This window comes from Cervus canadensis, chromosome 27 (assembly GCF_019320065.1).
Source record: "Cervus canadensis isolate Bull #8, Minnesota chromosome 27, ASM1932006v1, whole genome shotgun sequence".
Classification (NCBI taxonomy): Eukaryota; Metazoa; Chordata; class Mammalia; order Artiodactyla; family Cervidae; genus Cervus; species Cervus canadensis.
Genome location: NC_057412.1, coordinates 17,562,022 through 17,586,980, shown reverse-complemented (window position 1 = coordinate 17,586,980; position 24,959 = coordinate 17,562,022). Strand labels below are relative to the sequence as shown.

The 24,959-nt window shown below is 38.4% G+C and overlaps 1 protein-coding gene across 3 annotated transcripts in view; it reads left to right on the top strand.

The window, feature by feature from the left end:
* Window positions 1–24,959, top strand: part of CXADR (CXADR Ig-like cell adhesion molecule) — a 66,647-nt gene that overhangs the window by 38,656 nt on the left and 3,032 nt on the right. Inside the window, exons 5-8 of one of the 3 annotated variants that reach the window (XM_043448764.1) lie at window positions 555–677; window positions 1,459–1,597; window positions 2,661–2,844; window positions 22,946–22,963. In XM_043448764.1, the coding sequence (XP_043304699.1) occupies window positions 555–677; window positions 1,459–1,597; window positions 2,661–2,844; window positions 22,946–22,948 (449 nt within the window). In that variant the 3' untranslated portion in view covers window positions 22,949–22,963. Of the gene's footprint in view, window positions 1–554; window positions 678–1,458; window positions 1,598–2,660; window positions 7,124–22,945; window positions 22,964–24,959 lie in introns of those variants that run through there. The other 2 variants (XM_043448763.1, XM_043448762.1) reach the window with 2 other exon arrangements.

Here is a 24,959-nt window from a genome sequence, read left to right as displayed (position 1 = left end):
GTAAAAACAAAGCAAGGTAGCTGTGTGACACTATCCACAATGATTCAAATGTGTTAAATCTGATCGCTCGTCTATGTGTTATATTCAATCTATTCAAACTGATTAATCCCCCTCCACCCCCTGTCCTCCGTAGGATCTCTCTCCACCTCTGTGTCTTTTTTCAGACTCAGAGGCGGAGCAGTGGGACCCCTTCTGCATTTCTGTCTCTTCTGTCTGGGGGATGAGATGCATTTTGTAGATCTTGCTGCTGCACCTAAGAGCTTTCATGCCACGGAGTATTTTTTATAATCCGCGTGGCTCTGTTTCAGCAGAGCCTTTGTGCCTGACCGAAGGGTTCATGATTACTTTGGCTCTGACATGAATGAACCGGAGGCGCAGTGGTGTGCCTTCGGGAGACATGCACGTGTCTTGCTGCGTTTGTTCTGCGTCTCGCTTCAGTTTGTCTCGCTTTTACCTGGATTGTCAACCAAGTAGGGTTTGCCTTTACTAGAAACTCAGCAGTCTGTTATTCTAAAAATGGGTTTTGCTCCCTCACCCCCTCTTTCTTCCCATAGAAATGACGTCCCCTGTTATATCTGTGAAAAACGCCAGTGCCGAATACTCCGGGACATACAGCTGTACGGTCAGAAACAGAGTGGGCTCTGACCAGTGCCTGCTGCGCCTGGACGTCGTCCCTCGTAAGCATCTTCTCTGTGCTCTGATGAGGTGGTTTCGTGATGTTTATGCAGTCGCCTTTGGTTCCATCAGCAAGTGTGTGTGATGGGCAGTGGGATGCTGCCTTTGAGCAAAGCACTCTGGCTTGGTTACTCATGTTTCTAAGACATGGAAGGGAAAGAAGCACTACATTTTATTAATAAAACCTTCATTATTGTAGCACCATCATGGAGGCAAGAGTTGTCAGGTTAATTCTTGTACCATATTGAGCCCACGTAAGTGAGGCTTCCCTGCTGGCTCTAGAGGCTCTAGTGGTAAAAAATCCATCTGCCAGTGCAGGAGATGTAAGAGATGCAGGTTCGATCCGTGGGTCGGGAAGATCCCCTGGAGGAGGGCATGGCAACCTGCTCCAGTATTCTTGCCTGAGAATCCCATGGACAGAGGAGCCTGGCAGGCAGGATCGCAAAGAGGTGGACACGACTGAAGTGATTTAGCATGCATTCGACTAAGGACCGATTATGTAGACCATTCTTATGCCAACCTAGATAGCTGTGAATAGCAAAATCTTTCAGAGTGATTTTATTGTTTTTATACTTGAAATAGATTATACAGTTCAGAAGAAAGTTCGTTTAGTAGATTTTCCCCGACGAGGAAAAGCTAGCTAATTTGTCTCTTAAAGTTAATATTGGCAGTGAAATCGATCTGTTACTATGTATCATTACCTTCAATATGACTAGGTAAAAAGTATTTTTGTTTTGTGTTGTTTTTACTATTAATTATTTTCTTGTTAACATCTTATTCTAGCTTCAAATAGAGCCGGGACAATTGCAGGAGCTGTTATAGGAACTTTGCTTGCGCTCGTGCTTATCGCTCTTATTGTCTTTTGCTGTCATAAAAAGCGCAGAGAAGAAAAATACGAAAAGGAGGTTCACCATGATATCAGGTAATTAAGTGACACAGGAGGTGACTGATATACTGAATTTATTACATCATTAAAGCGTTAGTTCTCTTAACCATCTGAAGCATTTGGCTGCATGAGAACTGGATGAAAAGCTGTAGCTTTTCCCCTTAACACATTTGAAAGCATATATACTTATTTCAAGTGTGTGGAGCCAACTAACCTCTCCGCTACTTTGGGCCCTACTTTAAGAACCACTGCCGAATGCTTATCTCAGGACTGTTTGCCTTCTCCCAATAAAGTAGAGGCATGAAGTTTTTGAGAAATGAAGATGTTAAGGTTGGTTAACATCTTTAAAGGTCTGATTGTATCTAGTGACGTAGCTAGTTAACAGATCTGTTGGTAATGTGATTTAATTTTTTAAAAATACTCTAAACCAGTAGATCTTAACCAGAAGTGAATTACAACATTGAGTTATAGAAGTTGTAAAAATGACAACATATGACCAAAGTGACACCCAGAAAATTGACATTTGCTGAGTCTGGGGTGGGGTCTGGCACTTTTCTTTTCGAAGTGTACCAGAAGTAACTCAGATATATATTCTATGTCAGTGCTTATTATGAAAATTCTTATGCCTGCTTCTCAGGTTTTGCAAACTTAAATCTGCCAAGTTTTCAGCTAAAGTCTTAGATGAGTAGCTTTCATAATAAAAAGGATATTTTATCTTGTTCTTTTTTTTTGGTTGAAATATCTGTCGGTTTATTGACTATGAAGTATTACATGACTATAACCAGATTATCTAGATCAGTGATACTAGAATATGAAAATATTTGAAGTTTGTTCTTTGTGAGACAACATTACAGAGTCATGCCTTTTTGTAAAAACCACATTTCATTGTGTGTGAAGATAGAAACTCTGTATTGATAATCTCGGGCCAAACACACACTCGATGACATCATGCCTTCCTGATCGTGTTTTCCATGTGTCACTCACACTTTTACACACTTGGTGCTTAAATAGTGGCTCTTCCCTTATCCCTGCCCCCGATTCACAGCTCACATAGTGTAAGATTTTTTTAGAAACGTTCTTTGGGATCTTCGCTTTCTAGAGAAGACGTGCCTCCTCCCAAGAGCCGTACGTCCACTGCCAGAAGCTACATCGGCAGCAATCACTCATCCCTGGGATCCATGTCCCCGTCCAACATGGAAGGATATTCCAAGACTCAGTACAACCAAGTGCCAAGCGAAGACTTGGAACGCGCTCCTCAGAGTCCGACGCTCCCGCCCGCTAAGGTAGCTGCCCCTAATCTGAGTAGGATGGGGGCGGTGCCTGTGATGATTCCAGCGCAGAGCAAGGACGGGTCCATAGTGTAGGGCCTCTGTGCTCTTCACCCATGCTCTCCTCTGGAAATATGACCACCCATACATTTTGCTACCAGCCTCAAAATACATGAGAAAAAAAAAACAGCTAACCCAAAACTGTAAGAATAATACATCAAAAAGTTTTGTTTGGTTATACTGAAATAGTAAAGGCATTGAAGTTCTGAGGACAGATTCACTATCTAAATAATATTTCCTTTAAGAGCTTGACTTTATAGGTTTTTGAATATCAATACTTAAGTCAGATGTGGCACTTTGAATATGAAATCAGAGGTGAAGAAGGAAATTGGTGAACTTTCGTGCACACCAAGTTGATACTTGAATCATCTGAAATTTCTGCCATTGTTTTTAGATTGCTTTTTTTCCACTTAATTTATGTGACCCAGTAGTGTTCCCCTAACCCCCTCAAAATCGGTAAAGAAAGATTCATGGCAAAAATACTTACATGCATTTTCGTTTGTTCTTGTTTTCACTTCTTTGAAAGCTTTGTGTTTGAAATGTCTCTAATAACTAGAAAACACTAGAGTGTTCTAGAAATCACCTAGTTCCGTGTAATTCATAAGCCTTGGATATTAAATGACTTCTTAAGTATTTAACGGATAGATTGCCGTGAGTGGCAGGGACATAGATTGCTGGCAGGGACATAGTAGACTCTTTGGTATGCTAAATTAAAGGAGCATTTATCTAATTCATTTAGAAAATTTGCTGTTGATGACACTAGTGGTGCAATAGTGAGGATGGATTTTGTTGATTAATGTTCCAGTGGCCCGAGGCCTGTGGTGGTCTGCAGAACAGTGACCTGCTATCGAAGATGTATAGTATTTTGCAGTTCCCAAGTAAATGCTGGTCCTGCGCTTTAGGTGACATTTGCCTAATAAGAAAAAAAATTATAACTCATTTGTTGTTTGGCAATTACAGATTGTCATTCTCTAAATTATTGGTTCTAAATTGAAGAATTTTTTGTTTTCCTGGTTTGGTTTTTTGTGTTTGTGATGGTGTTGCATATTATATGTTCTAGAAAGGTAATCTGAAATTTACCCTCTTGAATGCAGTTCCTGGAGGATATTTTCTTCATAGACTTAGAATGATGAACTACATTTTAAATTAGTAAGTGTCCTCTGTCAATTCTGTATTTCAGACTTGGGAGGATGTACAGTTGCTATTGTATGGCCAACATGTCTTGTGTAGTTTCAGAAAATCAAGTTGAGCTTGGAAAAGTTTTGTCTTAGTTTTGTGGAAGTGACTTAATCTTTAAAAAAAAAAGAGAGAAATGAAAGGAAAAGGAATTAGAAAAATACTCCTACTGCCAAATGTGTTAAATACTGTTTTAGTAGATGAAAGTGAATTTATTGTATTTCCCTTAAGATTGTGAGGGAGTGTGGATTTAGTAGAATGAGCCAACAGTTTCTTTAAAGTAATAAGGTCTGCAATAAATTATTTCACTAGCTCTAAAACCTTTTCCCTAGATTTTAGTAGGGAGTTGGTTTCTGTTCATCTCTTTGGGTGCTGTGGTGGTAAATGCTACATTACACATTAATGTTGGCATGTATTTATGATTAGGCAGAGTATTGTATACATTTTTTAATGGCAAATTAAAGCTGAATGTGTAATGGATTCATGTATAGTTTTACATATTTGGAAGCATTTTTAACATAGGTTTTTAACGTTACATAATGTTGCTTTTATACTTACGTTAACATTTTCATCTGTGCCTTTTGGGTAATTTAGTTTTATTACGAATTTCTGGTGCCTATGAGCTAGCTATCACCTGAAAGGTGCTTAGAGGTGAAGGTACTGTCCCTGAAAGTGCATCACTGTGATACCTATCTATCCTCATACCTTCAGTCTGCCTCTTCCTGTTCTTTTTGCATACAAGGTAACTGATTGTGTTGCTCATGTAAAGTTTTTAAAATGTCAACATCCCCTACACTCTTTGACTGTGTTTCTGATTTTATAATAATAACTATTTTTGAATATCAGAGCTCGGATCTGTTTTATATGAATAAAATGTATAAGGTATTATAGAAGTAAATAACTGAGCACAGACATCACTAATAAGAATTTTGGTCCTTCCTCGTCCCAGTTTTGTAATGAAGAGTATGCTATCAATATACGTAGAAATCCCTACAAAAAGTGGACATAGGTAAGGCTTTCCTTACCTTAGACTTCATAGTTAGTCTGGGATTTGGCTGTAGAATCTCTTCTGAAAGTGCTTTGCAGGCAAGAATACCGAAGTGGCTGCCATTTCCTACTCCAGGGGATCTTCCCTACCCAGGGATCGAATCCACATCTCTTGCGTCTCTCCTGCGTTGGCAGGCGGATTCTTAACCCCTAGTGCCATCTGGGAAGCTCCCCATTGTTTCTCTTCCCTTAGACTTCGCAGTTAATCTAGGATTTGGCTGTAGAGTCTCTTCCAGAATGCTTCCTTCCAATTCAGGTCCATTAGCACCTACAGCCTGAGAAACAAGGTCAGAGGAAAAAAGGCCATGACCTCAAGAGACCTGTTAGATGTGGTTGAGTTTGGAGGACAGAACTCAGTGTTCAGTTTAAATCTCCAGCTACTCGTAAATTTCAGTGAATCCAAAAGTCAGATAGTGCTGACAACTTCCTAAATAATTCTGACTGATAGTTTCCACTGAACTAGAGATCAAATATTTGTTCTAGAATTACTGTTGGTAATCATCAAGCAAGTCAACAAAAGATTATTATTCAAGCATTTTGAAATGTCAGTCAAGGACAGTGCTGAACCGTCAAAGCAAAGCTGTTCCATTCCACTTTGTACCTAAGAGAATTGACACCGTCTTTTTGAGTTATTTGGGGTACCTTTAAAAGAAATATAGAGGTTATCATTCTGTGTTTTGAATATGTAGATTATAGGTGTTTGTTTTCATATGGCAACCTTACTAATATTTCCCTGTTGGGAAATCAAAAACAAAAAAAATATTGATTAAACTGACCAGTTATTCCAGGCAGATAACCTTTAAATTTGGACTGTCATGGAGTCATTGCAATGGAAACACAGACTGAGTGTGTCTTACAGGGATGTTAATTCAAGAAACAACAATTATATTATTGGTATGAAGACCTGGTTCTTATTAAAAAGATGTTTTTAGGATTGAGTTCTGGATATTTGTAGCAGGTAACAGGGGCAGATAAGACAGTTTGATTAAACATGAAAAGAATTCATTGCATGAAGTTGGATATCCAGTCCTGTAATGTATGGCTTCTTAACTATTCTGTCTTTCTCTGTGCGTGCAGCATGTAAATTTGAAGTTATATAAACGTTTAAAGTTTTTTTTCTAATCTTTTTCATCTCCATAGTGTTTAGGGCTTTCAGATGGCCTTATTCCAGTGTGCAAAGAAAAAAAAATTCATATTTTTTGTGGTTAATGCTTTGATGTGTCATGTAAGGAGTAGTTTCTAGAAAATGTTGGCACAATTTTAACTTTTTAGTGGCTTGTGACATATATTATATATATGTGTATATATATATATATCTTTATAATATTTCTGTGTTTAGTAGTATAAATTGTTCTGGGCAAGTTTTAATATTTCAAATGCCTTTGGATATTCTTGCAATAAAGGTGACGTGTTCTGTAGTTAGACCTTTTTTACTCATTTGACACTAAAATGGTTCATAACTGAGCACAAATTCTACCTAATAGAAATAGGAAAGAACAATATATAAATTGGTGAATTGTGGTTCTGTTTGTCTTATGAAAGGTAACACCAACACATGTTTGTTGTTTTGGCTTCTCACTGTTAATTAAAATCTAGTTTTGCAAAATACCCTAGTTTGTAATTTCAGAGCGTGGTAAATGTCAGTTGAGTTTCATTTAGACCTCAAACACTAAAAGCTCCAAAGAACTCTGTTTTCTACTAACTTATTTTATGACACAAGTGTTGAGAGAGCCGCAATTCACTGATTGTCTTATTCTCATTCCTAACTGTGAATTTTTGTGACAAATACACTTGTACTACTGAGAAGAAATATTTTGACACTTCACATATGCAAGTAGAGAACTGCAAGTGTCAGTTTCAAAAATGATTTTTTTGTATTTCAAGTTTCTGGCTTAAATATCCAATGGTGCAGATTTTGAAATTTGTAAGAACAAAGTTTGGTTTCAAAAAAGCCAAAAACTTGCTCTAGTTTTGTGACCTTGTGTACTTTGAAAATAAAATCAAGAAAGCAGTTTTTTGCCTCATGGTGTGGCTTCATTGTGCCTCTTATTTAAAAAAAAAAGTCTACTTTATAATGTTTCAATATACTGTTCTCCCTGCTTTCCTGAGCCAGCATTTCTTCCCCCACACCCCCTTGCATCTTTTATTAAACAAAGTAAAGATCAGAACAGTCACACATCAATGAAAATTTTTCCAGTCCTGTGCATCTATAGGACAGTGTAACAATGTTTCTGTGGTGAAGCCTCCAAAGGTCCATGGAGGATCGTGTTACAATTACAGTCTAAAGAGTTTTCAGATACATTAAAAATGTGTGTACAGTGACTTGCCTGCTGGCCCAGTGGTAAGACTCCATGCCTCCATGCAGGGGTTTCGGGTTCAGTCCCTGGTTGGGGAACTGAAATTCCCCATGCTCCATGGTATGGCCAAAAAGAAAAAATGTTCATGCGTATATGTATTAAATACACATATATCTAGTTATGCTTTAAAGCTATTTTCATTGACTCTAAACAGTGATTTCAGAAAAAAAAGCGGCGGGGGGGGGTAGTAATACTTTTGTAAGAAGATATTTTGAGAAATATTTTGTTTTTACTATAGTTTCTCAGCCTTGGCTCTTTTAACGTTTGGGAATGGATGATTCTTGGTTGTGGGGGACTGTGTGCATTGCTGATATTTAGCGGCATTGCTAACCTTTACCTGCAAAGTGCCCATAGCTCCTGCCCTCCCCGCCAAGAGGTGACAACCAGAAATGTCCCCAGTGTTGCCAAACAGTCACTGGGACGGGACAATACCACCCCTGGTTGAGAATCAGTGGTTTATACTAACGTGAAGCTTTCTACTCACATTAAAAGAGAGCATAGACTTTGGAGTCAGACATATCTGAGTACCATTTATTACTAGATGCTTTACTTCACTTCAGTTGCCTGGTGTTTAAAACGGGGATAAAAATACCTGCATCACAGGGGATGTTGGAAGATTTTAAAGAAATAAAATTGATATAATGATGAAAATTCTTTGCATTTGTCCCTGTTTGCTGGGATGCTGTAGTGAGGCACAGATTTTCAAAGCATCAAGATTACAATAATATAGGCTTAGTGAAACTACTAAATATAATTTAATGCTTTTCATTTAGATCATATTTTAATCATGCATTTCTGAAGGCCAGATCATACTTCTGGATAATTAAGTGCCAAATGGCAAAACTGTTGAAATAGAGACACAATTTTTGTCTCAAATTTGAGCATGAAATAATTTGTTGTTAAATAAAAATGGTTCAGCTCTAAGGCATAAACAAATGTAATTTCTAAATGTGGCAAAGGCAGCCAAAAAAAAAAGCCAGTGCTAGAAATTCAGCTATTTTTCTTGCTGGTATTTCTGATGTATAAATCATATGGTATTTGTTGTTTTCCTACTTAAATGATTTTTCTAAATTTTTAAACTATTTACAGGGGGAAAAAAGTCATCCTAAGATAACTGCAGAGAAAGTAGAATTTCCAGAGTTAATGAAGCACTGAGAAATAAATTTTAGTCCAGTTATCCAAGGACTAGGTTCTCGATCAGTATGCTTCTTGTTTTAAGTGCTGAGCTTGGAAATTCTAACTCTAACGGAGAACGAGGAGGTGAGAAGACAGAGGAAATTACAGAGGTGACATCTGATGTTAGCTGCCAAGAAAGTGCTAAAAAGCCGTCATCATCTTGACTTTTTCTTTCCCTAAGTCATTTGTTGTCTGTGGTCCTAGCGGATTGGTTGTCTTTAAAGTGTAAATCTGATCGTATTGAAATTGAAACCAGATAATCTTAACCAGATATAGAAGGTCTCTGATGACCGTGCCATTTCTCTGTGGTTTATTTTTTGCACACTCCTAGGTGCATCTCTGTGATAGCCATACTCCAGAAATAAGGGGCAAGGTCTCATAACTTTGTGAACGTACCATTTCCTCAACCAGAAAGGAACCCAGCCTTGTTGGTCTGCCCAGTGCATAGTTGCCTGCCCGTGTCAGTCCACACTCTGTCTCCTTGGAATCGTTTTTCCTATTCACACCCCTGCCCCTCAACTCCTGCTAAACTAGGGGTGCAAGACCCTGGACATTGCCAGGGTGGGTCTTTATGGCACAGAACCTTTTGCATTCTAATTGTTCAGCATGCTCAGTGTATCTTCTTGATGAGTTTGACTGACCTTTATCCCCAGTTCCTAACTCTAATTTGCATATTGCTTAGTAAATGCTGAATAAATTTTTGGAAGGGACGTTATTATGGGCATGGGCATGTTTTGTAAGACAGTTGGCCTGATTTCTTCCAAGAAGGCAATATCAAGAGGAAAAGGGTGAGTGAGTTCATGTGGTGATGGAAGATTCTGCATAGGGCTTAAAAAGATAAATGTGCAAATAAAGACTAGGTGAACTGACTCAAAAAGAGCCAACACAGAAACAACCTAGTTGTTATACAGACCTCGAGCAGTGGAGAAGCATTGGAGAAATACACTTCTAAAACCCTCCTCAGAGATTCTGAGTAGGTTCAGGTAAGGTCAGTGGGTCTGTGTCTCTCCCAGGTTATTTTCGAAAATCACCCAAACTTGGGAACTTCTGCATTGTTTGGAAAACTCTGTGCAGATGACTGGTGTCCATGCTGCATCACTTGTGGTAGAATGTTTTTTCTTGAGATTCATGAACTTTCAGAAATATTTGAATCCACCTTCAGTGAGACCAAAAAACTTAAATGCTTAGATATCATGGCCTAATTTGAATATCAAAATATTTCAGAATTTAGGGAAACCTACTTAGGTAAATAAAGCACCATATCTTAGAAGATTTAATTTTTAATGAAAATTTTTTTTAAATTGACATTATGTCAGTTGTTTTCAAGTCTCTTAAAATGATTAGTCTCCCAAACAGACTAGTCATTTATAATTAATTCTGTGTATAGTTGTATTAGTTTGCTGGGGCTGCCATAACAAAGTACCACAAATTGGGTGACTTAAAAAACAGAAAGTGACTGTCTCACAGTTCTGGAGGCTAAAGGTCTGAGAGCAAGGTGATGGTAGGATTGGTTCCTTTTCCAAAAAAATTAGAAGTATAGTTAGTAGATTTACAATATTGATTTCAGGCGTACAGCACTGTGATTCAATATTTTTTAATAGATTATACTCCATTCAAAATTATAAAACAATGGCTGTATATCCATGTGCTGGATGATAAATACTTGTAAGCTTATTTTATACATAATAGTTGGTACCTCTCAATACCATACCCCTCTTTTCCCCCTCTCTCTCTGCTGATAACCACAAGTTCTGTATTTGTGAGAGTTTTTATGTTTTGCATATATATTCACTTGTATTAGTTTTTGATTCCATGTGCAAGTGACATCATACAGTATTTATCTTTCTCTGACTTAATTCACCAAGTATAATATTCTCCAGGTCCATCCACATTGCTGCAAATGGCAGAATTTCATTCTTTTTGATGAATGAGCAGTATTCCATTGTATACATATGTGAGATTTTATATATATAAATATATAAAATTTTATATATATGGATATAGATATATATGGTGGTGGTTTAGTCATGTCCCACTCTTTGCGACCCCATAGACTGTAGCCCACCAGGCTCCTCTGTCCATGGGATTTCCCAGACAAGAATACTGGAGCAGGTGGCCATTTCCTTCTCCACATCTTAATCAATCATCTGTGGATGGGCACTTGGGTTGCCTCCATGTCTTGGCTATTGTAATAGTGCTGTTATGAACATTAGAGTACACTTATCTTTTCAAATTTGTGTTTTCATTTTGTTTGACTGTATACCCAGGAATGGAATTGTTGGATCATATGGCAATTCTATTTTTAGTTTTTGAAGAACTTCCATACTATTTTCCATAGTCAGTCAGTCAGTTCAGTCACTCAGTCGTGTCCGACTCTTTGCGACCCCGTGGACTGCAGTGTGCCAGGCTTCCTGTCCATCACAAAGTCCCAGAGCTTGCTTAAACTCACATCCATCGAGTGGGTGATGCCGTCCAATCAACTGATCCTCTGTTGTCCCCTTCACCTCCTGTCGTCAATCTTTCCCAACATCAGTGACTCAGTTCTTTGCATCAGGTGGCCAAAGTATTGGAGCTTCAGCTTCAGCATCCGTCCTTGCAATGAATATTCAGGGTTGATTTCCTTTAGAATTGACTGATCTCCTTGCAGTCCAAGGGACTCTCAAGAGTCTTCTCCACACCACAGTTCAAAAGCATCAATTCTTTGACTCTCAGCTTTCCTTATGGTCCAACTCTCACTTCCACACGTGACTACTGGAAAAACCATAGCTTTGACTAGACGGACCTTTGTTGGCAAAGTAACGTCTCTGCTTTTTAATATGCTGTCTAGGTTTGCCATAGCTTTTCTTCTAAGGAACAAGCGTCCTTAATTTCTTAGCTGCAATCACCATCTGTGATGATATTGGAGCCCAAGAAAATAAAGTCTGTCACTGTTTCCATTGTTTCCCCATCTATTTGCCATGAAGTAATGGGATTGGATGCCATGATCTTTGTTTTTTGAATGTTGAGTTTTAAGCTAGCTTTTTCACTCCTCTTTCACTTTCATCAAGAGACTCTTTAGTTCCTCTTTGCATTATGCTGTAAGGGTGGTGTCATCTGCATATCTGAGATTATTGATATTTCTCGCGGCAGTCTTGATTCCAGCTTGTGCTTCATCGAGCCCGGCATTTCATATGATGTACTCTGTATGTAAGTTAAATAAGCGGGGTGACAATATACAGCCTTTTCCATAGTAGCTAAATATTTTCAATAGTAGCTGTATCAATTTACATTCCCATCAGCATTATACAAGAGTTCCCTCTTCTCCACATCCTCACCAACATTAATTTGTAAGACTTTTCAGTGATAGCCATTCTGACAGGTGTGAGGTAATATTGTGGTTTTGATTTGCATTTTTGATGATTAGTGATGACCATCATATCATGTGTACCTTTTGACCATTCATATGTCTTCTTTGAAAAAGTATCTGTTCAGGTTTTCTGCCTATTTTTTTAAAAAAATTATTTTTAATTGAAAAATAATTGATTTACAAAGTTTTGTTGGCTTCTGCCAAACATCAACATGGATCAGCCATAAGTATATGTATGTCCCCTCCCTCCTGACCCTCCCTCCCATCTCCCTCCCCACCCACCCCTCTAGGTTGTTAGCCCCTGCTTGGGTTCCCTGAGTCAGACACCAAATTCCCCTTGCCTGTCCTTTTTTAAATCAGCGTGTTTATCTTTTTGATATTGAGTTGCATGAACATTTTGTATATTTTGACTATTAAACCCTTAGCCATCTTATTGTTTGCACGTTTCTCTCTTTTAGTAAGATGTCTTTTTGTTTTGTCAACAGTTTCCTTTGCTGTGCAAAAGCTTTTCAGTTTAATTAGGTAAAAGCTTTTCAATTTAATTAGGTCCCATTTGTTCGTTTTTGCTTTTGTTTCCTTTGTGTTAGGAGATAGATCCAACAAAATATCACAATTTGTTTCAAAGAGTCTTCTCCCTGTGCTTTCTTTTAGGAGTTTAATGGTTTCTGGTCTTATATTTAGTTCTCTAATTCATTTTTAGTTTAGTTTTCTGTATGGTATGAGAAAATGTTCTAATTTCATTCTTTTACATGTAGCAGTCCAGTTTTCCCAACACCACTTGCTGAAGAGACTGTCTTTCTCCACTGTTGTCTTGCTGCCTTTGTCATAGATTAATTGGCCATCGGTGTGTGGGCTTATTTTGGGCATTCTATTCTGTTCCATTTATTTGTTTTTATGCCAGTACCATATTGTTTTGATTACCATAGCTTTGTGGTATAGTCTGAAGTCAGTGAGCATGATATCTTACAACTTTGTTTTTACCCTCAAGGTTACTTTGTCTATTGGCAATCTTTTGTGGTTCCAAAGAAGTCATAGGATTTTTGTTCTCAATGCAATTCAGTTCAGTCACTCAGTCGTGTCCGACTCTTTGCAACCCCACGAATCACAGCACGCCAGGCCTCCCTGTCCATCACCAACTCCCGGAGTTTACTCAAACTCATGTCTATCGAGCCGGTGATGCCAAAATGTCATGTGTGAAATTATCCTTCAATTGAAAAATATAAAAATTTTTTAAAATGGCATGGGTACTTTGATAGGGTTTGCATTGCATTGATAGATTGCCGTGGGTAATATGGACATTTTAATAATATTTCTCCAATCCATGAACATGGAATTTCTTTTCATTTAGTTGTGTTTTCAGTTTCTTTCATCATTGTCTTATCATTTCAGAGTATAGGTCTTTCATCTCCTTGGTTAATTTTATTTCCAGGTGTTTTATTCTTTTTGATACCATTGTGCATGGGAGCCTTAAATTCTCTTTGTGATAGTTCGTGGTTAGTGTACAGAAAAACGACAAAATTCTGTACATTAATCTTGTATCCTGAAAAGAAAAAAAAGAAAAAAAAATAATCTTGTATCCTAAAACTTTAGTGGATTTATTTCTTAGTTCTAATAGTTTTTTGGTGAAGGAGGTTGGCTCCTTCTGATTGCTGTGAGGGAAGTCCTCTCTCCTGGGCTTGTCGATGGCTGTCTTCTCTCTGTGTCACTTCAGGTCACTGTCCCTCTGTGTGTCTGTCACTGTGTCCTAGTTTTCCCCTTTTATAAGGACACCAATCATACTGGATGAAGACCCACCCTAATGACCTTATTTGAACTAATTGTATCTTCAACAACCCTATTTTCAAATAAGGTAACATTCTCAGTTACTGGAGATTAGAACTACAGCATAGGAATTTGGGGGCACACGATTCTATCCGTAACAGTAATGATGATTGGAAATTGTGAAGCAGAACTAATAAAATAGTGAAAGTTGGGCAGAATACATTCCCAGAAAGTTTTCATTTTCTTCTTAGTTGTTAGTGGTATGGTAAAAAAAATCATCACCTAAGTAACTATGCCAATATAGTTTTTGCATAGTTTTCAGTGTCCCCCATTCTTACCCCAGGAGTATACGATCTTTTCAAAGATGGAGTGACCATAATACACTATTAACCTCACATCTGCTTGTCAAGTGAAAGAGTCATTGATGAAATGATTATGGATTGTCTTCTTATGAATCTTGCTGACAAGGTGAAACTATTTTTCCAGGGGAATAGATTTTTAAAGTACTGTATGTCAAGTTGTATTTCGAGTTGCTAATACAGTTTTTTGTGGAATGAACAGCTTTTTTTTTTTTTAATGTTTCAGATAGATAGTGCACATGATATAGAGTGAAATGTAAATCACCTTCTCATTCACATTTTTCAGTTTCTGTCCTCAGTTTCCTTCAAGAAACATAACAGAATTTTTTGTTAATTTTTTAAATAGGTAGTTCATTCACGGTGTATAAAATTCATAAGGTATAAGAGCATGTACTAAGAAGTATGATCAGTTTCTTATTTATCCTTCTAGAAATACTTTACAGTTATAGAGATACATGTGTGTATTCTGAACACTTATTTTAAAAAACTAATAGTAAATGGATTGGCCATGGGGGTATGAGGGGATATTGAGTGGGAAATGAAGACATTGAGTCCTGTTTCTATTAGAATTCATTGGAATCTATGCAGGATGATAGTAGGCAGGTGAATCCTGAACCTGGATCTAAGTAGAAAACTCGGGGCCGGAGATAAAAATGTGGCAGTCATAAGCAAGAAGACAGATTTTAAAGACACAAGAAAAAATAGAGAAATAATAAAGGTGGAGATTGGAGCCCTGACTCTTGGAATGTTTGAAAGTTAAGCTAAGGAGTTTTGAACATGTTGAGTTTGAGAAGTTTATCATGTGTATTAATGAAGTGTTGGATGGATACATGGATATGTGGATCTAGAGTGTGAAGGGTGGGCTGAAAACGGAAGTCATGCGTGTGAAAACTTTGGAGGTTACTCAGGAAGTGATGTAGGGGACGATGAGTGGCCAAACCAGGCACTTCACTTAGGGAACTAGTAAGAAAATGAAGGCGGGAAAAGGTGTATGTATGTGAAAAGTTTGATACTGTGGGAGTCCAATGCTGCCAGATAGTGGAGAGCTAATATTCCTGGAAACTTTGGAAGAGCTGTTTCAAACCATCTTTCTGTTCCTGTTGAGAAGGTTTTTCTGGTATTTTGAAGAGTTTCTGTTCCTCAATTTTGGATTTTTATTTTTTAGGGGATTGCTGCTTTAGTAGGAGAGAAAAGTACCCAACAGGGATCTATTGATTGAATACATTTCATTTTGGTGTTACAGGCAGTCACTGCAGCATGCGGTGGGGGTGGGGCCTTGACAGGGTAACACTCTAAAATGAGTTTGAAAGACAACTTGCCTGGTTCTATCTGGGTAACCTTAGACAAAACACTTTATCTGTATTCTCCTTTTCCTTAACACTACAATGAGAATAACAGGACCAACTTTGTGGAATTTTTCTGAGAATGGTTAGTACATCTGAGGCACTTAAGATAGCACATCAGTGCTCTGTAAGCATTGGTTGCTGTCATTATTATGATTATTACTGTGTTGTAATAGCAGTATTTGCCTCATATCTTATGGGATTGGGTGACTGTATGCCTTTCCCCAAGACAGTTCTGTCTTTGCCTGTTATCTCACTGTAAATGCAAACAGCAATAGACGTTTTGCTCTAGAAAATAGATCGGACAGCAAGATCTGCCATTACCCTGCCTTTGATGTGCATGGAGGCATGGTGATGTAGTACTCAGCATGAATAAAGGAAATGTCTGTGTTCACTTTTTCTGACACTGTTCAATGCAAAGCAGCACCAATATATTTACATATAATTAAATTTCCTTTATGTTTAGGTTATTCCTAAAAGTCTAGAACATGAAAAGTCTAGAACTAGAAAAGTCTAGTACATGAACAGTACGACTATAACACGTGGGATTGTCCCATGTGTTACGTAGGAATATTTACCAGTATGAAAAGTAGTGAAGAAGTGTCAGTTCCAAAATAGGTTTAATTCATTACACCTTCTAAATTTGATTTCATCTGACTTGAATGGTGGAATATTTTGAAAAACTCTTTCCTTACTAAGATAGCATTGTAACAACAGTAAATGAGTTGAAAAATAATTTCACCTAAATGATGTCATTACAAAAGACCTTTCTGTTCTATTTCTCTCCTAGTATATTTAATATCCCTATTATTTTTAAAGTGAACATCCTCTATTTGATTTCTTTCTCCTACTTGATATTGTATGATATTTGTTTATCTTAACTGTTGTTAAAAGTGTTTATATATATGTATATATCCATTTTAATAGCTGCATAATGTTTCATTAAGATGATCTCCTATAATTCATTTTTTTCCCTACTTTTGGACCTAGAAGTTCTTTCTGATTTTTTGGTTGTATGTAATTTGATTTGCATTCCTAGAGTCTCCCCCATTCTTTGAGGTATTTCAGAGCACAAGGATTAAAACACTGCATGGTTAGGGCAAGTTAAGTTGTGGGATTTAAGTGAAAGTACTGTTTAGTTGTTTCATATACAACTAAACTAGGTTATTTCACAAGCTTCTTTTTGTGAATGCAAAGCACAATTTGAGGAACCTGGTAAGGTGAAAACGTGAAGTTCTGGCCGTTTTAAGCCAAAGGTGTATATATATGTACGTTCAGTTCAGTTCAGTCAGTCGTGTCTGACTCTTTGCAACCCCATGAACTGCAGCAGCCAGGCCTCTCTGTCCATCACCAACTCCCGGAGTTCACTCAAACACATGTCCATTGAGTTGGTGATGCCATCCAGCCATCTCATCCTCTGTCGTCCCCTTCTTCTCCCACCTTCAATCTTTCCCAGCATCAGGGTCTTTTCAAATAAGTCAGCTCTTCTCATGAAGTGGCCAAACATTGGAGTTTCAGCTTCAACATCAGTCCTTCCAATGAACACCCAGGACTCATCTCCTTTAGGATGAACTGGTTGGATCTTCTTGCAGTCCAAGGGACTCTCAAGAGTCTTCTCCAACACCACAGTCCCAAAGCATCAATTCTTCGGCACTCAGCTTTCTTTATAGTCCAACTCTCACATCCATACATGACCACTGAAAAAACCATAGCCTTGACCAGACAGACCTTTGTTGGCAAAGTAATGTCTCTGCTTTTTAATGTGCTGTCTAGGTTGGTCATAACTTTCCTTCCAAGGAGCAAGTGTCTTTTAATTTCATGGCTGCAATCACCATCCACAGTGATTTTGGAGCCCAGAAAAACAAAGTCAGCCACTGTTTCCACTGTTTCCCCATCTATTTGCCATGAAGTGATGGGACCAGATGCCATGATCTTAGTTTTCTGGATGTTGAGCTTTTTTCACTCTCCTCTTTCAACTTTTTCACTCTCCTCTTTCACTTCCATCAAGAGGCCCTTTAGTTTTTCTTCACTTCTGCCATAAGGGTGGTGTCATCTGCATATCTGAGGTTATTGATATTTCTCCCGGCAATCTTGATTACAGCTTGTGCTTCTTCCAGCCCAGCATTTCTCATGATGTACTCTGCATATAAGTTAAATAAGCAGGGTGACAATGTTACAGCCTTGACATACTCTTTTTTCTATTTGGAACCAGTCTGTTGTTCCATGTCCAGTTCTAACTGTTGCTTCCTGACCTGCATACAGGTTTCTCAAGAGGCAGGTCAGGTGGTCTGGTATTCCCATCTCTTTCAGAATTTTCCACAGTTTATTGTGGCCGTGTGGGGCCACCCAAGACGGACGGGTCATGGTGGAGAGGTCTGACAGAATGTGGTCCACTGGAGAAGGGAATGGCAAACCACTTCAGTATTCTTGCCTCGAGAACCCCATGAACAGTATGAAAAGGCAAAAAGATAGGACATTGAAAGATGAACTCCCCAGGTCAGTAGGGAACAAAGGGATGGAACCAAAGCAAAAACAACACCCAGTTGTGGATGGGACTGGTGATAGAAGCAATGATTCGATGCTGTAAAGAGCATTATTGCATAGGAACCTGCATAGGAACCTGATTCATTAGGTCCATGAATCTAGGCAAATTGGAAGTGGTCAAACAGGAGATGGCAAGGGTGAACATCGATATTCTAGGAATCAGCAAAATAAGATGGACTGGAATGGGTGAATTTAACTCAGATGACCATTATATCTACTACTGTGGGCAGGAATCCCTTAGAAGAAATGGAGTAGCCATCACAGTCAACAAGAGTCTGAAATGCAATACTTGGATACAATCTCAAAAACGACAGAATGATCTCTGTTCGTCTCCAAGGCAAACCATTCAATATCACGGTAATCCAAGTCTATGCCCTGACCAGTAACACTGAAGAAGCTGAAGCTGAACAGTTCTATGAAGACCTACAAGACCTTCTAGAACTAACACCCAAAAAAGATGTCCTTTTCATTATCAGGGACTGGAATGCAAAAGTAGGAACTCAAGAAACACCTGGAGTAACAGGCAAATTTGGCCTTGTAGTACAGAATGAAGCAGGGCAAAGTCTAACAGAGTTCTGCCAAGAGAACACACTGGTCATAGCAAACACCCTCTTCCAACAACACAAGAGAAGACTCTACACATAGACATCACCAGATGGTCAACACTGAAATCAGATTGATTATAGCCTTTGCAGCTGAAGATGGAGAAGCTCTATACAGTCAGCAAAAACAAGACCGGGAGCTGACTTTGGCTCAGATCATGAACTCCTTATTGCCAAATTCAGACTTAAATTGAAGAAAGTGGGGAAAACCACTAGACCATTCAGGTATGACCTAAATCAAATCCCTTATATGTACGTTAAATTTGCCAAAACAAAAAGAAAAGGAGGGGGGGTGAAATCACTCAGGAGAGAGTTGTGTGGGATGAGAAGAGGACCCAAGTCAACCCTCTGGAGCACAACAGACTGAAACAAACCATTCTAGGAATGAAGTCAGTCATGGTGACGGACCAGTTCTCGTGGAATGGGTGTCCCAACCCTTAGTTGTGTGGGGTTGAAGCATGGATGAGAGCTGAAGAGGATCTAGAAACATAGTTAACATTCAAAACATGCCCCACTCAGATTAAATCCTACAGAGTCGAAACGGTTCTTGTTTGTCTTCCCAGGATATCCCCACCAGCTCTTGAGATGTCTGATTCATAAGATGCAATTTGAAAGCTATGTTAGACTCTTCTTTCAGTATTCTTGGCCACGAAGGGAAGGAGGCAGGCAGAGGGAACAGTAACTAGAGTTGGGTAAAGGTTAGCTACTTTGTGAGGCTGTGGAAAAGGAGTCTGGAAAGAGGAAGGGGTCAAAACAGAATGTGGGTAGGATTGAGTTGACCAGATCAAAGAGAACGTCTTCTCCTGAGATTGAGGGGGAAAGTCAGTGAGGTTGGGAGCAGATTTAATCGGATTGTGACTGTGGATGGAATATAATTAGATCTCACTTTTCGCCAGGAAGTAAAGGTGAGGTCATACTCTGGGAGGGTGGGGTGAGGGTGGCTAGGTGTTAAGAAGACTGAGGGAAGAGATGAAATTAGGAAGTTTTGGCTGAGGAATGGGAGAGGGAAGAGGCTAACACACACAGAAAAGGGACCCCAGATAGTCCCGAGAGAGCAGATGCGGTTTCGACCATGAGTGTGTTATGCCTGGCCTGTTTAGCATCTGGTACTAGAGCTGACTAAAATTAAGTATTCAGTGAAAGTGTGCTTATATGATTAGTTTCAGCTCTGTTGCTTTTATAAAAAGAAATATCCTTTTCCATTCATTTACTGCTTGCTTGGAGAGAACTGGAAGCATCTAACCTCAGGAAGACCTGAAGAGGTGATTGTTGCTCAGTCACCAAGTCGTGTCTGACTCTTTGCAACCCCATGGACTGCAGCACACCAGGCTTCCCTGTCCTTCACCAACTCCTGGAGCTTGCTCAAACTCATATCCACCGAGTTGGTGATGGCATCCAACCATCTCATCCTCTGTCTTTGCCCTACTTTTGCCCTCGATCTTTCCCAGCATCACAGTCTTTTCTAATGAGCTGGCTCTTTGCATCAGGTGGCCAAAATACTGGAGCTTCAGCATAAGTCCTTCCAATGAATTTTGGCTGCTTTAGATAGAAATAATCTATCTGATATTAGAAGCAAGTAGATGACCATTCCTCTATAGTTACCTTTGTTCAGACAAAAGTTGATTAAAAGAATCCGATTCAAAGCTAATCTTAAAACACTTCAGTGCACTCCCTTGCTCGAAAGCTTTCCTGGACAACATCTGACTTAAAGTCCACACTCTGCCTACCTTTAAACTTTCACATCTAGCTCTCCACTTCAACATTTACTCTATGCTTACGCTTCCATATATGTACATGTATATTGTGTGTTCAGTTGCTTAGTTGTGTCCAGCTCTTTCGGACCCCGTGAACTGAAGCCTGCCAGGCTCCTCTGTCCCTGAAATTCTCCAGGCAAGAATACTGGAGTGTGTTGTCATTTCCTTCTCCAGGGGATCTTCCAGACCCAGGGATCAAACCCAGGTCTTCTGCATTGTAGGCTGACCTTTAGTACTGAGTCACCAAGGAAGCCCCACATATGTGTTTTTTTAAAATGTTTTATGCACACTTATTTTTTTAATTTAACAAATCCTCTCAGACCATCCTACATTTATCTATTATCTATCATTTATATATCTAAAACAATCTTATTTTCATAACTGTATAATATTACTTCAGAGTGCTCACTATAACTTACTTAACCAGTCTCCAACTGGCCACTTAAGTTGATCCCATCTTTTTGACACAATGAGTAAAATTATATGTAGTATTTGTATATATATCAGTTTTCATATGTGCAAATATATCTTTAAACTTCTAGAAGGGAGAGGTACTGAGTAAAGCCTATTTTGATAAGCTGTTATTACAATATCTTCTTTAATTAGTGTAGCAGCTTATGCTTGCAACAGATAAGAGTGCTTAACTTATCTCTCTCCAGTTCCTCACCAATACTCTTCTCCAACATTTTTTATCTTTCCTTATCTCTGAGAAGGAAATTTTGTCATGGCTTAAATTTCTATTTCTGTTTGGTTAATTGAGCGTCTTTTCCTATGTTTAAAAACCATTTGTGGTTTTGAGAACTATGTTCATATGCTTTGCCCATGTTTCTTTTTTATTACAATTCTGCTCATTTGGTGTGTGTGTTGTGTGTGTTAGTCACTCAGTCATGTCCAACTCTTTAGCAACCCCAGGGACTGTAGCCCACCAGGCTCTTCTGTCCATGGGATTCTCCAGGCAAGAATACTAGAGTGGGTTGCCATTCACTTCTCCAGGGGATCTTCCCAACCCAGGGATGGAACCCAAGTCTCCCACATCACAGTCAGATTCTTTACCGTCTAAGCTGGAGCTCTTAAATATTATAAAAAATAGCCCTTTGTGATATGAAATGCACTTTTTTTTCCCCTTTTACCAGGTTACCCTTTTTCTTCCATTCTGCATATGGTCTTATCCTTTTCTGACCATGTAATCCCAATCCTTTCTAAGCTCTCCTCCTAATTTTTTCCTTCTTGCGATTGTACCCTCTAAGGAAACTGAGGGTCCCCTGTCTTCACCTGTCTGTCTCCTCTCTGTAAGCAGATGTCACACTTCTCAAAGACAGATCATGTTTACATCTAAATGATCAACGCATAGTAGATTCTCAGTTAAACTTTGTTGATGAAGTAGGAAATGGCAACCCACTCCAGTATTCTTGCCTGGAAAATCCCAGGGACAGAGGAACCTGGTGGGCTACAGACCATGGTATCACAAAGAGTTAGACACCCCTGACCGATTAAGCACGTGCACTCAAACTTTGTTGATAATTGGAGCAGTTCTGACTATGTTCATATCAATTCATTGCCACAGTATACCCATCACTGTGTATTTCTTCATCATTTATCCTTGGTTTCTTCAAGTTTCTGGAGTTTTTGCCCAGAGCAGTTTTATGGAATCAGCACAAACTACTAATGGTGAAAATGAGTTATCTTGCACTTGAAAAAGATGTGTTGGTCACGTGTTAGGTCAGCCGTCACACTGGCTACTGGCACTGTGTTCTTTTTATGTTGCTAAGTAAGACATTTTTCCTCATGGAGTCCCAGAACTGTCAACAGTGAGAACATTTCTGGAGAACAGTAGAGTGACCTCGCAGTTCTGAGAGGAGACTGTGATGGTGAAGATCCAGTAGTCCCCCCTTACCCCTGGGGCATACAGTTCAAGACCCTCCTTGGACACCTGAATCTGCAGATAATACTGAACCCTATGTTTACTGTGTTTTTCCTACACATACATACCTGTGTTACTGTTTCATTTATAAATAGGCATAGTAAGAGATTAATAACTAATAATAAAGTAGAACAATTATAACTATGCTATAATAAAATTTATGTGAATGTAATCCCTTTCAAAAATCTTATTGTACAAATTTAATGCCTTTTCCATTTAATTAAATACCTGCCCCTCTCAGTGGCTATAGCTCGGCAGTTTGAAGTGTGACAGCAAAACCAGCACAGATTTTTTTTTTCCTTCTTCACAATTTACGGATGAAAGATTTATTCATCCTGTAGATGTTAGCAACCTCAGCAGTTTTTTCTTACTAAGTAAAGTTTTACGTTTTCACTTAAAGGAAGCACTTTATGGCTTTTCTTGGGCATATTACAATTACCAGCATCACTACACTTGCACTTTAGAGCCATGATTACGTAACATAAGGGGTTACCGGGACACGAATGTCCATCTGATGACTGAGAGGGTCACTAAATGACTAGCAGGTGGGATACACGGGACAAAACTATGCTTCATGTTCCGGGCAGGACAAACAGCATGGTGCAATATTTCATCACACTGCCCAGAACAGTGTGCCATTTAAAACTTGTGAATTGTTTCTTCATAACAGTAATATTAAATGAAAACATGTTTGGACCATGGTTGACTGCAAGTAAGTGAAACCGTGGGAAGTGACACCATGCGGAGGACTACTGTGCCAGTGATTTGAAACCTTGTGGACAGTCAGCCCTCCATCATTCAGTCTCCACCAGGCTTTTGACCTCCGGATAAGGGGAAGAGGATTTATAAGTTCACAGAAACAAGAGAACACAAAGTAAGATAATTACATGAAAGGAAATGTAATCTCTGCCTTGCCAACTTAAAGATACAATCTGTTACATCCAAGACACTGGATGGTAGCCAAGAGAACTTGATGAACACATGTTTTTGTAGGTTTGATTTTTTATGTGTATGATTTTGTAGCAATTTTCACAATATTATGGGCAAAAGATTTGTAATATAGTTAAGTGAAGAAAATTCACATAGCAGTTAAATTTGGTAAAAGCCAAACAACCCCCAGGATATCCTTGGGCTATGTTATCTAATTCAGCATCATTTTATGAGGGCTTCCCTGGTGGCTCAGTGGTAAAGAATCCACCTGACAATGCAGGAGACTCAGGTGCAATCTCTGGGTCCGGAAGATCCCCTGGAATAGGAAATGCCAACTCGGTCCAGTATTCTTGCCTGGAAGATTCCATGGACAGAGGAGCCTGGTGGGCTACAGTCCATGCATGGGGTCACAAGGAATTGGACACGACTTACCGACTAAATAACAACAAACATCATTTTATGAAAAAAATCAAGATTCAGAAAGGTTTGGATTTACCAAAGCAAATAGAAATGAAATGCAGGTCTCCTAATTCTACTTTTTTGGCTGTGTGGGCTTCTCTAATTGTTGTGCACCGGTTTAGTTGTGGCGTGCATATGAGATCTTAGTTCCCCAACTAGGGATCAAATCCTCTTCCCCTGAATTGCAAGGCAGATTCTCAACCACTGGACCACCAGGGAAGTCCTGATATTAGACAACTGACTGTATATTGACACATTTTAAACATTTAAAATGTTTAATGGATAGATATTTGTAATGGTTTCCCACCTAAACTTTTTGATTAGCACTCCTAATCATGCTAGGGAGGGTAATTTACAGTAAATCTGCATGCCAAATCCCTGTAAGAGAGCTTGGATTTTAGTTTTTTGTGTATTCCTTTCGGGATTTCACAGTGACTATCAAGCATCCACAAGCAGTTTTTTCAGAATTATTTATGAAATAATTTGACCTTATTAGCTATCAATATCTGATTTTAAATATGGTCTCTTATTAACAATGGCAATATTAGGAGACATGAAATAATCAGATTTCACTTTAACTCAGGTGAAAAAATGTAAGTTTATATTTGTTATGTTCCAGTCACTTTAGACAAAGTTTATAAGTTTTAAATACTTTTATTTTTAATCAGTAAATTTTATTTCATGTCTTTATATGTGTTTGATGAATGATCAATAAGATTCAAAAATAAAACTTTTTTTTCATTGAATTTAGTAAAATAGTCCTATTTTACAGCTTATTATCTTGACTCTTAAGAAATTTATCATCTATAGACTTTCTGTATATAAATTAAACTGGCAACTCTAAAATAATTTGCTTATTTATTTCTGGACTTCAAAGGAATACCTTCCTCCCCCAACCACCTCCAACAAAGGAGATATATATTTAAATAAAGTGGCTAAAAAAATTTCCTAAAGAGATCAGTAGCTAATGATAAAGACTGGTTAAATCAATTAGGGTACATAAATATGAATTCCATGAAAATATTAAAAATCATGTTTTAGGAAAAAAATCAATGACATAAGAAAATGTTCCATATTTTCAAATTGTGAGACCATAAAATGAGTATATTTCATAACAACAGAACAGAAGTCTATAAAGTAAAAGCTCCCTCTTAAATATCCCCATCCGCTAAAAGTAACTCAGCTACTAGATAAAATAATTTGCTAGATAAAATAGTTATCTCAGCTGGAAAGATTATAGTTAATTTTGATGATCTCTTTCTTTGTGCTTTTAGGTACTTTTATTTTCCTAAATG